This window comes from Mustela lutreola, chromosome 4 (genome assembly GCF_030435805.1).
Source record: "Mustela lutreola isolate mMusLut2 chromosome 4, mMusLut2.pri, whole genome shotgun sequence".
In the NCBI taxonomy this organism is placed as follows: Eukaryota; Metazoa; Chordata; class Mammalia; order Carnivora; family Mustelidae; genus Mustela; species Mustela lutreola.
This window is the reverse complement of record NC_081293.1, coordinates 54,684,133-54,699,928: the sequence shown is the minus strand read 5'-3', so window position 1 is coordinate 54,699,928 and position 15,796 is coordinate 54,684,133. Positions and strand designations below refer to the sequence as shown.

Genomic DNA, 15,796 nt, shown 5'->3' with positions numbered 1-15,796 from the left:
TTCCTGGCCTTTGGCTTCTGCCTCGTATCCTAGAAAGAACCAGAAATCCTCTCACAGAGCGCCATGGGAGGGAGCGCGGTAGTGCGGGAGAGGGCCAGGCCTCATGGGCCTGATCCGGCCAAGTGGAGGTCACCTGGCCTCTGGGCTCCTGGCTTCCTTCCACGGAGTCCCTCCTGCTTTCCACTGGCCACACCAGCCTCCCAGAGCTTGCAAGAAGAGCAGTTAATCTCCCATAGTTTAAGGAGTTATTCAGAGAGGCTCAGCGAATGATGAATGTGGAAAGCATTACCAGCAAAGCACAGGGGCTCCGTGGAGCTGTTTAAAAATGCATTCTCCCATGTAAATTTCTGCTCCATCAATCCTTATGACATGTCAAACATTGCTATTGTTTCCTGAACAAATTGTACCGTGTGCCCTTCTCTGCAGATATGTGCACGGGAGCAGAACTGCTCGCCGGCACCCGCCGCCTGCCACCGTTGCCAGGACCCAGGGCTGCTGGGGAGGCAGCTGGGCCCGCCTTGCTTCAGAGCAGAAGCCCCGTGCGGGGTGTCTGGGCGAGCATGCGTGACCGGGGTGCGGGCGCTGGCGCGGAGTGATTGAGTGAGTGCCTGCTGCCAGCCCACAGGGAAGGGCACACAGGTGGCGGGGAAGGGGTGTGGAGGGGCCACAGGGGCTGTAACTAGGGTGCGGGGCGGGGAGGAGGGGTTGGTGCAAGTGTGTGAGATTGTGTGTGGGACGGGTTTCGCCTGGGCCAGACAGAGAGGAAAATCTCTATGGGAGGCAGGAGAACAGGCATATTTGGGAGGCTGTCGGAGTCACAGGGAAAGGAAGAGAGACAGGGTGTGTGTATGTGTGGTGTGTGTGTGTGTGTGTGTGTGTGTGTGTGTGAGAGAGAGAGGGAGGGAGGGAGGGGTGGGGAAGCGTGAGGACACAGGAGGAGAGAGGATACAAGGACAGGACATTCAGGCTATAGAGAAGGGTAGACAGGCTGTTTGAAACCGTGAGAGGAGGGCGTCTGTCCCTAGGGCGGGATCAGCGCTGTCAGAATAGGGCAGCTCCTGGGGCGCCTGGGGGGCTCAGTGGGTTAAAGCCTCTGCCTTCGGCTCAGGTCATGATCCTGGGGTCCTGGGATGGAGCCCCGCATTGGGCTCTCTGCTCAGCAGGGAGCCTGCTTTCTCCTCTCTCTGCCTGCCTCTCTGCCTACTTGTAATCTCCATCTGTCAAATAAGTAAATAATATCTTTAAAAAAAAAAAAAAAAACAAAAACAAGAATATGGCAGCTCCCAGTGTGTGGCAGTTCAGAGGGAGACCCTGGAGAAGGCCAGAGCAGGCAGGAGTCAGCTTGGAGCCTAAGGCCCAGCGTCCGTGATGGGCCTCTGCAAGGCTATTAAGAGGGACAGTAGAGAGGTGTAGACGTATGTGATGGAAGCAGTGTGTCAGCAGGACAGGCCCTTGGCCCAGAACAAAGGAATGGAAGAGGGTGGGAGATGGTGACCACTCATCGTGAAAATAGGCTGGGTCAGAAAGGAGCCCTTAGGACGGGCCCAGGAGAGGGCAGGACCTGACCACTTGTGAAGCGGTGGGGTCCTGGGAGTGAGTGTGAGAGGCTGTGATGAGCTGGGCTGGGCACAGAGCCCCGGCATGCAAGTTAAAGGGAGCGCTGTATCCGGGGGTGCCGGGTGAAGAGATCTGGGTGTGTTGGGAAGGGTGCCCACAGCCGGTTAGGCTGCCCTAACTTTAGCAGATGACAGCCTCTCCCAGTCTATCTAGGTCCTGAGCCACATGCACATACCAAGACCAAGCTTGGCCAGGGGTGGGGGTTCTTATTTGAGGGCCAAGGGTCTTGGCTGAGGATCTGCCTCCTGGGAAACCACAGCCAGACACCCCTGCTTCCTCTGCTAATGGGCATGGCCAGAGGTGCCAGAGCCTACCCCTTCCAGGCAGAGGCTGGGGCAGAGCCATTATGGCTAGAAGGAGACTACCTGTGGGGACCCATCTGGCTTCTAGAGGGGAAGGACAGTGACCTGGTAGAGGCACCCTTGATCTCATGGCCGAACTCTTCCTGAACCCCTAGCCACACCTACAGGGGCAGGTGGGGAGGGGCGTGGTTACTAGCACAGGTGAGCTCATATCTTGTACTGTAGTCATTTGACCTTGAACAAGTTGATTGACCTCTCTAAGCCTCAGTTCCATCTGTAAAATGGGGATAATGTTGGTTCTAGTCCCCCTACCACCAGGGTAGGGCTGTCAGGAAGATGGAATGAAATAAGGTGGGGGAAACGCTGGGCACAGTGTATTGTTCACAGATGTACTCAAAGGGAGATGGCACGGGGCACCATCTTACCCTCCCTTTGCCCCATAGCCAAGAAAGGATGGGCATTTCTGACTCAGACCTGGCCAGTCTGGAAATCTGGCCATTTCCCCGCTGTAGGCTCACCTTGTCTTAACCTTTGGAATTTCCCCCACCATGTGTATTTATTTTTTTCTTTTTTGTCAGCAGAAGAAAATTACACTTCTGCCAGTATTGTCCATCACAGAAATAAGCACTCGCAATGCAATTATAAAGGCCCAAATGAGGGAATTAGTTTTGCTGGTAATGCCAGTGTTGGGGAGAATCAGAGGAGATGTCTTATAAATCAGGCGCTGGACAGCAGCCAGTCCCGGCCCCACCCTCTCCCCATGTGCCAGTGGTGGGGACAGCTGCTGACTCTGCCTGGGGGCCCCTCTTCCTAGACTGCCCACAATGGTGCTGGAGAAGGCCGGTGCTCAGAGCTGTCTCTGAGCTCTGTGCCAGGGGTCGGGCGCTTCTCCCTGGGAGCTCCCAAGGGCTTCTCAGTGTCCAGCCAGTGACTGTCCCATAGACACCAAACACACTCATTAGTCTAAAATTACTAAAATTACCAAATTTTTTTTAAAGATTTAATTTATTTATTTGACAGAGATCACAAGTAGGCAGAGAGGCAGGCAGAGAGAGAGAGAGAGAGAGAGAGAGAGAAGCAGGCTTCCTGCGGAGCAGGGAGCCCGATGCGGGGCTCGATCCCAGGACCCTGAGATCATGACCCGAGCCGAAGGCAGCAGCCCAAACCACTGAGCCACCCAGGCGCCCCTAAAATTACCAAATTTTTAAATTACTAAAAAACACACTCATTAGTGCAAAATAACCCCAACGCTCGCTAACCCCTTTTCTGCTTTATTCTCATCAGAGTGGTTAGCATTGTCTGAAATTACATTCTATAGTAATCTCTCCCCTGCATTTTCGTCGTCTTCCCTTCCCATCCGTAAGTCACATTCCAGCACGGGCATTGGCGTCCGTGTAGCTGTGACTCCAGTGCCTGGTGTAATCACTGGCATGGGAGGAGCCCAGAAAATACTTACTGACTACACGACTAAGGGTCTGGTCATTGTCTTCACGAAGGTTCTCTCCATGGTGTGCCAGGTATCCTCCAGCTCACCCTCTAGACCCACTCTGCCCCTTCCCACATGCTCTGCGCATGTCCCTGTTCGGAGCACAACAGAGGACACAAACATGAGTAAGATACGGACTTTTCTGTCAAGGGGCAGACGCGGGGCATACACGGGCAGTTTTCAGAAATGGCAAATTTATATTCCATATTCCAAAAGAGGTACAGCCAAGGGCTCCCAGGTCAGGAACAGTGAAGCATCAGGGAGCTCCTTCAGTGATCAAGCATTTGGGGTGGGTCCTGAGGGCTGGGTTGGTTTGGATGGCAGTTACAGAATGAAGGGGTGTGGTGCAATCAGGTTGTCAGAACCCAGAACAGCCCAGAGCATCATGGAGAGGTGGGTAAAAGAATGCTGAAGCTGGGGGCACTTGGGTGGCTTAGTCGTTAAGCGTCTGTCTTTGGCTTGGGTCATGGTCCTGGGATTGAGTGTCGTGTCGGGCTCCTTGCTTGGCGGAAAGCCTGCGTCACCCTCTCCCACTCCCCCTGTTTGTGTTCCCTCTCTCGCTGTGTGTCTCTCTATCAGATAAATAAAAATCTTTAATTAAAAAAAAAAAAAAGGTTCCAAAGCTAGCCAGGCCTTGACACAAGGATGCTGGTCTGGATTTAATTTGGCAACAATGGGGAGCCACTGAAGGTTTTTGAGCAGAGGAAGATCATGTTAGCCATTGTTTTTTACTTCTGGCCCTTGGGTAGGCATAAAGCATACCAGCGTGTATCTGGGGGTAAGATTCTAGCCCTGGGGGATGCTAGTGGGTATACAGAGACATCATAGGGGAGATCTAGAACCTTGGTTTAGCATTTCTTAGAATTCCCAGGGTACGGTATGAGAGCCGGCCATCCGGGCCTCCCCTCTGCTGTCTCGGCAAACATGCTGCCATCCCCCAGCACTAGAATCTAACCCACAAGCACACACAGGTACACTTCACTGCTTACCAAGACTGGTTCTAAAGGACCCAGGGGCAAGAAGCCAACACCAATGGCTAACACAGCAGGAGAGAGGGTGTTGCTGGCACGAGGAGTACATGTGGCCTCTGTGCAGATCCTGGTTACTCCCCAGCCCCTCCTTCCTAAAGCAGGCCCAAGGGTCGCTGTTTGGCACAGGATGTGTTTCAGGTGCGCAGGCACAAAGCAGGGCTTGGGAAGGAGGCTGATTGAAAAGTGCATGAGAAAGGGGCTGAGGGGGCAGGCCCCAGCAGCGCCCTCCACTGGGCCAGCCAGCATGGCTAGAGCTGCACCTCGGCTGCCACGGGACCCAGAGGTGCTAAATGGTTTTAAGACACAGATGTGGAGGCCACCTCTGCCACTTAGCAGTGGAGAGCCCTTGGGCACCTTTCCTAAGGAAGATCCTGTCTGCTTCCTCGTTTGGTAAAGGCAAGGAGCAGGGGTGGTAGCAGTACCCAGCTCACAGGGCTGGGCTGGAATGAAATCCATGGGCAGGAATGCATGTTGCATCTGCGTGGATGTAGAGGTCACTGTGGAGGACAGAGATCGTGAGCACCCCCCCCCAACCTGTGCGGGCGCCATGACCCCACCATGTCCCCCAGGGAGCCAGAGCCGGGAGGGAGGAAATAGAGCCACTGACAGCTTCCTCTCTGCTGCATCTTCAGGGCTAGGAGTCTTTCCTGAAGGGCGGAGCCCAAACCCAGCCTTGGAGAGCCAAGAAGGACAGAAAGGGGTGAGCCAGACAGGGGAGGAAGGAAGCGGTCCAGGCAGAGGGGAGCAGATGGGCTGTGCCAGTCTGGGCCAGAGCCGCACGTGGTCTGGCCTGGGTCAGCGACAAGGCTGGAGCCGGCAGCAGGGGCCCGGAGGGCAGGGCCACGAGTGTGTGTGGAGGAGAAGGGACGGTCCCCTCAGGGCCCTGGGGAGCCCAGAAGGGCCTTCGGCAGGGCTGCCGAGAGATGGGGTTTGCTGTCTCCTCCCAAGCACGGAGCACTTGACCCAGGCCCCCTGCTGCGGGCACTGGCCTGAGCACCCTGGCGGGGCCCTCTCTGTGGGGGCCAGCTGCCCCCGTCATGGCAGGGCCCCAGAAGCAGCTTTTCATCTTCTTCTGATTCTGCTTCATGTATTTGAAAGATGGAAGTTCTCCCTCTCCTCTTCGCTGGGCATACATATTTCATACGGTCATTAGACGGCGGCACTAAAGGACTCACAAATCTTCCCCGGTCAGCATCAGCAGCGTGGGTGGGCAGCGGGAGGCCCCGGGGGAAGGGGTCACTCTGGGAGCCATGGCAGTGCCTAGCCCGCCAGGGGAAGATGCGGGGATGGGGGTTGGGGGCTTGGAGGCCAGAGTCTGCCCGGGGAGAGGAGACCAGCCCATCTTGTCACCCAGTTTCCCTGGGCCTCAGCTGTGAAAGGGCTGGACAAGGGGGACCTCTGGGTTCCTTCCTGCCCTACCAGTCTGAGTGCCATTCCACAGGGCACCCAGCTAGGAAGGGCGTTGTCCCTAGGGCCAGAAACTGCCCTCTCGTGATTTGATGGGGCCCTCGGTTCCTGCATAGTCTAGCCCTCTCTTCCTCCCCTCCACACGGCCTAGCTGCTCTCTCGGGTCCCTGGCCTCTTTTCTCAGCCCCTTTTGCTCCCTCCCCTTTGAATCCCTCTCTTCCCTGGCTCTGTCCCAGCTCTCCACCCCCTTCTTGCTAAAACTTGTTCATTCCTTTTCCAAGCATTCCTTCAGCAGCTGCTCTGTGCCCGGCACTGGGTGCTGGGAGGGAGCCCGGCAGGTGTGACTTTGCCTGTGTTGCTCCCCCAGACCCTTTCCTCTGACCCACCATGATGCTGAGGCCTGAAGGGGGGGACATTTGGTCACACAGTGATCTGACTGTTGGCACTATATTGGAACTGGGGTCTCTAGGCCACACTGACACCTCACCAAGGGGCCTGAGGGCATCACCAGGCCAAGCCCCACTTCCAGTAGTTGACTACAGCCACACATGGTGATGATGATCGGTGGGGCAAAAGGGAACTTCGGGGCTCCTCCCTGCTTCTCTGGTCCCTGGAAGGAGAGGAGGGAGGCAGGCTTACCCTGAGGAGTTTTGTCTAGGTTCTTCTGAGAGCAAGCTCCCTTCCCCGTTCAGAGCAGTAACACATGGAGGCCAAGGGCATGGCAAGACAGCACTGGCTTCAAATCCCTGCGAAGCCTTGGGGGAGTTCTTTACCTTCTCTGTGCCTCAGTTTCCTTGTCTGTGAATTGGAGGCCGTGCTGATAAAAGGACCTATGTCGCAGGGTGATTACAAAAATGTGGGACAAGTGCAAGGTGCTCCGTAAATGATGGTTGTGGTGAGGAGTGGCTCAGAGAGAAGGTCTGTCCGGGAAGCAGTCCTGCGTAGGAGGGTGGTTTCCATGGCTCAACGTCGTCTTTGTCCCTTATTCGACACACATCCCTGAGAACCTGTGCTGTGCTCGGAGCCTGACTGAGCAGAAGGCCTCACACAGTCTTCCAGAATGCAGACAGTGGGCATGTTGAATGGGACTTGGGCACAAGAGGCTGCCCCTAGCCCCAGAAATGGCCTCTTTCTGGGTAACCAGGTTTCCTAGATAACCGAGTTCTGAACCCTTTGGGTCTAAACATTTTTTTTTCACTTGGATCATTTGGTGTAGAAATACATTATTCACTCTTCTGCCTTCTTTGACTAAGGATACGGAACACAGATTTTTCTCAAACATTCAGGTCTATCATAAAGAACATGGAATTCGATAGATTTCACAGAATCCAGGAGAACCTCAAAAAATACGTGATACAAAGATATGGAGGGCGGGGAAAAGAGAGGTTGGTAAGAGGGTATCAACTTTCAGCTGTAAGATGAATGGCATCTGAGGAGCTAACGTATAAGATGATGACCACGGTTGATAACGCTGTATTGTAGAACTGAAATTTGCTAAGAGAGTAGAACTTCGTGTTCTCACAAAAAAAAAAAAAAAAAAAAAAAAAAAAAATGGTAAGTAAGGGAGGTGATGGATGTGTTAATTAACTCAGTGGGGGACATCCTTTTATAGTGAACATGTATATCAAATCATCAAGTTGTACACTTCAGATGTGTTACCATTTTATTTGTCTATTATACCTCACTAAAGCTAAAATAAAAGTAATGAAACATTTTCATTAGCAGAATCTCTGTCCAATCACAGTCTTATCGAGAAGCCCCAAATGTAAGGCAGAAAGGTCAGCCCAAGGCCTTTGCTCCTGGCATCTGGTGGCAGCAGCAGGCTGCCCGGCTCCAGGGCAGTGAGTCGCCTGGGAACGGAGCAGAGTCCCAGTGCCTGGCACACAGTGCGTGCTTAATAGGGAACAGACAGTGGGGCACCTGAGTGGCCCAGTGGGTTAAGCCTCTGCCTTCAGCTCAATCATGGTCTCAGGGTCCTGGGATCAAGCCCCACATCAGGCTCTCTGCTCAACAGGGAGCCTGCTTCCCCCCTCTCTCTCTCTGCCTGCCTCTTTGCTTACTTGTGATCTCTCTGTCAAATGAATAAATAAAATCTTTAAAAAAAATAGGGAACGGACGACTGAATGAATGGTGTCATTTCACCTATAATATGGACTAGTATAGAAGAGGACTCGGCGGAGCGAGAATGAGGCAAAAGCCGGAAGTCCCACCCCCAAAAGCCAAACCTCTGCTGAAACCACGGGCCGGCTGTGGACATTTCCCGGGGAGATCAGGAGCCTTGCTGGGGCCGGCAGCAATGACTTCTTGTTCTGACCTTTGCAGGCAACAGACAATGACGTGGGCACCTTCGGCGAAGTCAACTACTTCTTCAGCGATGACCCTGACCGGTAAGACCCTGCCCCAGCGCCCCCCACCCCATGCTACCCCAGCAGTGGCACTCCACTATTCACAAGGTTCCGGAAACTTCTCAGTGGCCAGGGAGGGTGCAGTGCCGCCATGGCTAATGCACTGAGCAGGGAGTCAGAACCCATGGGAGTCCCTGCCAGCATGGCCGTCGCCGTGGCACAGTCGTGGCCAAATCCTCTAAACACTCAGAGGGATCGTCTTTCTGACCCTCGAAAGACAGCCTTTGGCTTTGGGAATGAAGCAGCTCAGGAACACGAGTGACAGCACCCAGCGAAGGCCGTAGCAGCCGCAGCTCCCATCTGGGAACCCTTGCTGTGTACTGCTCGGGGCCCAGAGCTTTCCACACGTGATCCAACCTCATCCCCCCAAGTGCTGGAGGAACTCAGCACCAGGCACTGTTAGCGTCTGTGCTTTGCAGAGGCAGAAACTCAGAGAGGCTGAGACATTTGCCCAAAGTCACACAGCTGGTAAGCTCTAGGGCCTGGCATCTGCATGTGGTCTTCACCACTGGGATACATGGCCTCCAGCAAGAGGGGGCCCGCCACACCCCTCAGCCCCTGGAGGAGATGGGGGGTAACTCGCCTCACCGCCAGGCTGCTGTCAGCCTCGTCCTGTCACCCACCGTGGCTTTGGGCCATCTCTTTCCTCGTCCTTAGTTAAGCAGAAGGGGAAACCCTCTCGTTTTTAATGATCAAAACCAAGTGGAAGTTAGAGAGCAGGTCTGAGGCATCTGGACGCTCGGCAGGATGAGGAAGACAGGCTGTCAGCTTGCGGTCCGGCCCTGGCTGGCTGCGGGGGCGCTCAGGAAGAGACAGATTGTTAGCAGTCTGGCCTTGCTCTGCCGCTCTGGGTGGAGCCTCACCAGGGCAGGAAGGAGCCAGCAGCAGGAAGCATGCACAGGGCATCTCTGTCCCTCTGGGCCCCCGTGTCCACATGGCCTCGTGCTGGTCAACTTGGGTTTCCTCATCCCTTCCCGTCTTCTTCCCTGGTCCTGGAGCCAGGACCTTCTGGGCTCAGAGGACCAGATCTGGGCATACAGGTGCCAACTTCCAACTCAAGGGAGGCTCCCGAGGGACTGTTTAGAGGAGGAAGCTAGGGGGATGGTCTCGCTGGACCTCGCTTCTCCCCAGGAGACACGTACCAGGCTCTTAGCCAGGGCTCCACGCTGGGGCAGAAGAGAAGGGCTCTCTCCTGAGAAATGACCCACGACCCCTCCCCTAGCTGGATGCTTTACCACCCGCCTAGAACATTTAGGGGCCAAAGCATCTGGAACGGCAGCATTTCTGACCGTCCTTGTTCTCCAGCATCTGAACGTAGACAGTAGGCAGAAACTCCTGTTCACGCAGGAGGAGGATCGTTCTGCCGAGTTCCCTCCGACGAAATCAACCTGCTCCTGCCCTTTCAGTACCGGGCTATTCCCCACCCCCGTGTGGTCCTCACCCCTGCCCCCCACCTCCCACCCCACTCCGCGTTAGACACAGACACTCCTCTGAGTCAGGGCTAGTGAAGAGAGGGCAGACTTCTGACTTTATTTCTGTGTATGCCCTCGGGCAAGGACAGGCTGGTAAATACAGGCCTTACCTCTGAGCTGCTTGACTTTATGCCTGGACCCCTTTCTCTCCCACCGTCCCTCCTGACACAGGTTCTCTCTGGACAAGGACACCGGACTCATCATGCTCATTGCCAGACTGGACTACGAGCTCATCCAGCGCTTCACCTTGACAATCATCGCCCGGGATGGGGGTGGCGAGGAGACCACAGGCCGGGTCAGGATCAACGTGTTGGATGTCAACGACAACGTGCCTACCTTCCAGAAGGATGCCTATGTGGGGGCCCTGAGGGAGAACGAGCCTTCTGTCACCCAGCTGGTGCGGCTCCGGGTAAGAGCCCAGAGCGTCCTGCCACCCAGCCCCCCTCCTGTCCTCCCCCTCGGCAGCCTCGGCCTGCCCACCGCCCTGTGGAAGCTGCTGCGAGAGACGCCAACCCACCATCCACAAAGAACTCAGCCCCAATTTGTGTCAGGCTTCGGAGCTTTCCCTGGTGTCCTTGGTAACTGAGTGGGGCAAGTGTCTGGGTCAGCTTAAATTTCAGGTCACCATTCAGCAAAGGGATGTCCTCCCCTTCTCCCTTGGCAAGTGGCAAGCAGGATCTCCACTTGGGACCCCGTCCTCCCAGTGTCCTCCTGCAGTGAGTTCCCCCCACACAGAATAACTCTGACCAGAGACTTCTTCTTCTTTTTTTTTTTTTTTTTTAAGATTTTATTTATTTATTTGACAGATCACAAGTAGGCAGAGAGGCAAGCAGAAAGAATGGGGCAAGCAGGCTCCCCACTGAGCAGAGAGCCTGATGTGGGGCTCGATCCCAGGACCCTGGGGTCATGACCTGATCCGAAGGCAGAGGCTTTAACCCACCGAGCCACCCAGGTGCCTCAGACCAGAGACTTCTTCATGTCCTCACTCCCCTTCCCCACTGTGCCCACCCAGGGTGACAGGGCCCAGAGGCCTCCCTTTAGAGCTGGATTCTGACGTGGGCAGGAAGAAAGGCAAGGGGACCAGGGGTGGGCACGGGGGGATGCAGAGAAGGCAGAACCCGCACCCCCATGCCGTCCCACCCCACTCGGCTCCCGGTACACCAGAGCGGTGGGAGCCCCTTGGAGCCTCTCTAGGAACAGAAACCTATGAAAAGAAGCGAATTAATTCAATCACCCCAGAGGGAAAGAAGGATCTCTGACCCCATTCCAGGCATCCACCCCACCTTGCATTTGTGCAGTATGCATTTATTTGACACCTACAGTGTACCAAAAATTGTGCCAGACTGTAGGTACACAGGAGCCATCGAGAAGTCTAAGTTTCCTGCTGGCACAGAGCTGACAGTCTGAGGGAGGCAGGCAGGCAAAAATGAAACAGGAAGCCACAGCTGGGTGTGGAGGGACTAAGGAGGCACACAGCTCAGGGCCTACTTGGTCCAGAGGTCAGCGAGGGCCCTCTGTGGTTGGGCTGCTCAGGCTGAGACCAAAGGGTCTCTAAGATGATCGTGCCGGGGTGGTGGTGACTCTCATCCTCAGGGTAAGCTCCAGGCTTCCCCCTCTTCCCCTAGGCCTCCAGCAGACCTTCTAGATCCCCACACTACCTCCACACCCCAACATGAGGTGTGTCTGTGGGGAGCCAGAGGGTGGCCTCCGGCTGAGGGAAAGGAGGGCCTGGCTCTCCCAAGGCAGGCGACCCGACCCGGAAGGGACCATCCCTCCTCTCCTGCCTGCCCTCTGCTCGCCCTGGCCCCTGAGGGCTCACCGGCCTGTCTGCGCTCTTCCCCCCAGGCAACCGATGAGGACTCCCCTCCCAACAACCAGATCACCTACAGCATCGTCAACGCTTCCGCCTTCGGCAGCTACTTCGACATCAGCGTGTACGAGGGCTATGGAGGTATTTGTGCTGGGCGAGGGGCCGCCCAGGGAGGAGGGGCGGTGGGCCCGAGCAGGGCAGTACACCCACAACGCTTGGGGGGGGCGAGGGGGGAGGCGGTGTCAGTCACCCCAGAGGGCCATCAGAAGGGGCGTGGCTGTCTGTCTCCCAGACACCCTGGACAAGCCAGGGAGCTGCCCCACAGCCCATCAGTCAGGGTGAGGGACACAGGCCTGGGATCGCCCTTCTGTAGGAACAGCTCCATCTTTCTCTGGGTCTCAGAACATGGGCAGCTCCGCATCTGATATTACCACAGTCTGCAGGGCCCCTCGTTCTTACCCTGGCTGCCTGGCCAGGTCTGTGAGGCAGAGGCTTGTCAGCTGCGCTTCCCGATACTCTGGGCCCGCTTCAGTGGCCTCATAGGCAGTGACCACTCCCTGCTGGGCTCAGGCACAGTCCCAGACTCTGGGCCTCACCCCGACGACCCTCCTGGGACTCCTGATCCCCAGGACCCAGGCAGGGAGTAGCAGCAGCAGCCTTCAGCTCCAAGATCTTGAGACAGCCTTGTTTCTCAGAGGAGGGGCAAAAAGGCCCAGAGACAGGGAATGACTTGCCCGAGGTCATACAGCAGAGAGACAGACGGACACACATGTGATCTGGCTCTGGGTTGCTGCTCCAGCCTCTTCCTTCAGCATGTCTGTCTCCACACCAGAACCCAGCCTCTCTGAGACCCTCGACAGTCTCCCCTTACCGGTCACTCCCAGGTCTGTTCCTTCTGCCAGGAAAACCCTTCCTCCCCGTCTCTTTGCTCTGCCTCCCTTTGGCCTTAGGCTGGTCATTTGGACATCCCCTCCTGTGGGAAGCTTGAAGATGGCATAGGTGACCCCAAGGCAGAATGGATGCACTCTGGGTGACTCTGAGTCCAGCGCTCCCTCCTCCTGTACCCCACAGTCAGGTCAGGGAGACGAGGTCACGGAAACTGCGGTCCTCACTCCAGATGCTACAGCCCTGTGTTCTCTCTAAAATCTATTCCCTGCCCCTCAAAGACCTGAAATGTCTTTTCCTACTGGCATACCCCAGCCTCTTCGTAGCTAGACCCTCCCTTAGGTTTTATATCACTAAAGCAAAGATTTTACTTCCATTTTCCGTGTAGAAAGTGGTGATTTCATATTGTCGTAATGCCCCAGCAGACCACCTATGCCCCCCACGTGGGAGCCCATATGCCTTCCCTCCCCAAGCAGAAGAGTACCTGTGGGAGAGTTCAGGCATGTGCCGCAGTGGGGACATCAGAAGGCGGCATCTCTCAGCTGTCCCCGGCTCCCCCTCACTTCTGCCTGTCTCTGGCTTTAGGGCTGTCTTTACCCCTTTCAAGCAAAGTTCTGCTGAGAGTAAAATTGGCCACACCTGAGGGTCCCCCCAAGGGGGTCAACAGTGCCCAGAGCAGGCTGCTGGACAGGATGGGCATGGAGAGCCCATGGGGTAAAGGGAGGAGGCACCGGAGGAAGGAGAGAGAGGAGGGAGGCCTTGGGAGGGATCAGGCAGGGCCAGAGAGACTGAGGAAGGAGCTGCCATCTGCACCCCACTGTCGGCATCACCCCGGCAGCCCTGAGGCTGGGTAGTGAGTGCATGAGCTTTCTGCATATCTGGAGCTCCCTCCCAGATACTAGAGAGCCAGAGGCATGACCCTGCCCTCCAAGAGGCTTCCAGGCTGATGGAGAGTGCCGGATAAGTGGGTGAGACAGACAGACAGATAAGCAGGCAGTAGCACCTACTGGGGGAAGAGCCTGGGCTCTGGATTCAGGGAAACACAGGCTCAAATCCCGCCTCTAACACAGTGCTGGCTGTGTGACTTTGGCCAAGTTACTGAGCCTCTCTGAGCTTGGTTTCCTCACCTGTAAAGCGGTGGTTACATTACCACCAAGACAGTCAACACTAGCTGTGCTCAGTATTGTGCCTCACCAAAGTCAAGACCACGAGGCTCCAGGAGTTCAGAGCCGGCAGTGGAGGGCGGGGGGGGGGGGGGGGGGGGTTGCAGAGAATGAGGCAGAGCTGGCCAGCCTGTGCCAGCCACAGCCTCTCTGCCCAAAGGAGACCCCTGGCTGGACAGGCATCTAAAGTCTGCTTATAGGAGGCCTGGGGCCATGTTCCTGTCATTTCAGTGATCAGCGTGAGCCGTCCCCTGGATTACGAGCAGATACCCAATGGGCTAATTTACCTGACGGTCATGGCCAAGGACGCTGGCAATCCCCCTCTGAACAGCACTGTCCCTGTCACCATCGAGGTGTTTGTAAGTACCCAGGGTGCTGGTCTTGCCCTTTCATGGTAAAGGGTGGTGAGTGTTGGGCTTACCTTCCCAGGGTAAGGGGTGGTGAGTATTGGGTGCCCTGCCTGAACCCAGTGGTGTCAGACTGTGTCCCTACATCCTTGGCTGTCCCTGCAGCTCGGGGAGTCACTCAGCAGACTGTCCTGCAAACTTCTGCCATCGCTGAGCGGCCAAGCTGCCCCCTAGCTCAGCCAGGAAGTCCAGGCCCTGGGATGTGAGAAGAGCCTTACCATCATACTCTAACTTCTTTAGGGGGGCTCAGGATGCCCGCTGGTGGGGAGCAGGAACGGGGGCTCAAGCAGGAGGAAATGTCATGGGATTCCGTCGTGTAGAGCCATGCTTTGTGAAGTTGAAGGGAAATTACAGGGAGGTCATCTCTCTCCTGTCTCTTTCTCTCCATATATCCCCCTCTTCCCTTTCTCTTTCCTTTTTCCGCTCCTCTGAAGATCTAAAGGGGCCTGAAACCCAACCACAGCTGGTCTGACATGAATATCAAACACACGGTAGTGCTCTCCGTGTCTGAAATTATCAGTCACTGAATCCATCTCCAAGCCGGTTCATTTGCCCCGTGCTGCCCCACTAGCGATCCCAGGGATGCAAACCATGGTCTGAAGGGGGCACCCGTGGCCTTTCCCCACTGTGCATGTGCAAGCACCACCCCCCACAACCCCCATCTCATAAAGGCTGCTGCCTGCGGGAGCCATGAGTGTGTGTTGACGGAAGAGTTAGTGCATTTCAGACTCCAGGAAGAGTAGATCAGATGGGCAGGTTGGAGATACACTGTGATCTGACGTGCGCTCTGCAGAATCTCCCGTGCAGAAGTGCTGGATGACCTTTCTGTACCAGATGGCTTCACCGGCAGCCTCTGGCGCTGCCCCACACCTGGCTTTACCAAGCCTCATCCTCTCAACCCAGAGCAGAGGTCCAAGGGCCAGCTGCCTGGTGGGATGGTCCTTGTCTGGGCAGGGAACCCTATTCACTTGCTCCCTAGGATGGGCTGGCAGTGATGAGGTGGAGGGTGATGCCTCAGGGGGAGCCCTGCATGTGGGCAGCCAGGAGGAGGATCTAGGGGTGGCATCAGAAGGTGAGGCTGTGAAGAACCAGCAAAGGGAAAAGCAGAGTCTGGGGTCCCTCGCAGGTTTCAGGGAGTGGTGGGAGGCTGGGGGGAGGGGTGGCCGGGAAAGAGGAGATCCACAGAACCCTAAACACTAACGGCCTGCCTTTTACCCACAGCCTCCCACTTTGAAGCACCAGGGCAGGCGGGCACCAAAGAAGCAGAATGCATTCCTTGTCAATTATGACCCCGTCCTTGAGTTCCTTCTCCACATGGCCCCAACCCTAGTTTACCCATCTTGATTAAACACAGTCCCCAAAGCGCCCCAGTCCTGGTCACACTCCCAAGCTCGAGCAACCCACCATTTTCACCTGGTTGGTATTGTCCGCTCAGGCATGGTGACTTTTCCCAGTGAGCAAGGTGCAGCGGCAGGGATGGGAGGGAACAACGGTGTCTGTGAAACCTGCTCCCCTCCTCGAAGAATGGAGGAAGGAACAGAGTTTGGGAGGCATATGGCTCTGAGACCCAGCTCTGCCACCCTCTAACTCTATGACCTGGGGTCCTAAACTCTCTGTCTTTCTCAACCTCAGTCTCTTCATCTGCAAAATGGGGATAATCATGGTACCACGTCATGGTATTATCATGAGGCTTGAGATCACGCAGGTGGCTCTTGACACCTGTTATGTTGGCTGTCGTCGCAGCTGGTGGGATGGTCGCGCATACTGTCAGCAGCATCTCCGGTACCAATGGAAATTTCCGAGAACTCAGC

The 15,796-nt window shown here is 55.9% G+C and overlaps 1 protein-coding gene across 1 annotated transcript in view; it reads left to right on the top strand.

Annotated features, from left to right (window-relative positions):
• Positions 1 to 15,329, top strand: part of LOC131828857 (cadherin-23-like) — a 269,926-nt gene extending 254,597 nt beyond the window's left edge. Inside the window, exons 14-18 of the mRNA XM_059169997.1 lie at positions 8,166 to 8,230; positions 9,892 to 10,129; positions 11,566 to 11,671; positions 13,810 to 13,937; positions 15,207 to 15,329. Coding sequence (XP_059025980.1) covers positions 8,166 to 8,230; positions 9,892 to 10,129; positions 11,566 to 11,671; positions 13,810 to 13,937; positions 15,207 to 15,329 — 660 coding nt within the window. The remainder of the gene's footprint in view (positions 1 to 8,165; positions 8,231 to 9,891; positions 10,130 to 11,565; positions 11,672 to 13,809; positions 13,938 to 15,206) is intronic.
• Positions 15,330 to 15,796: the final 467 nt, after the last annotated feature.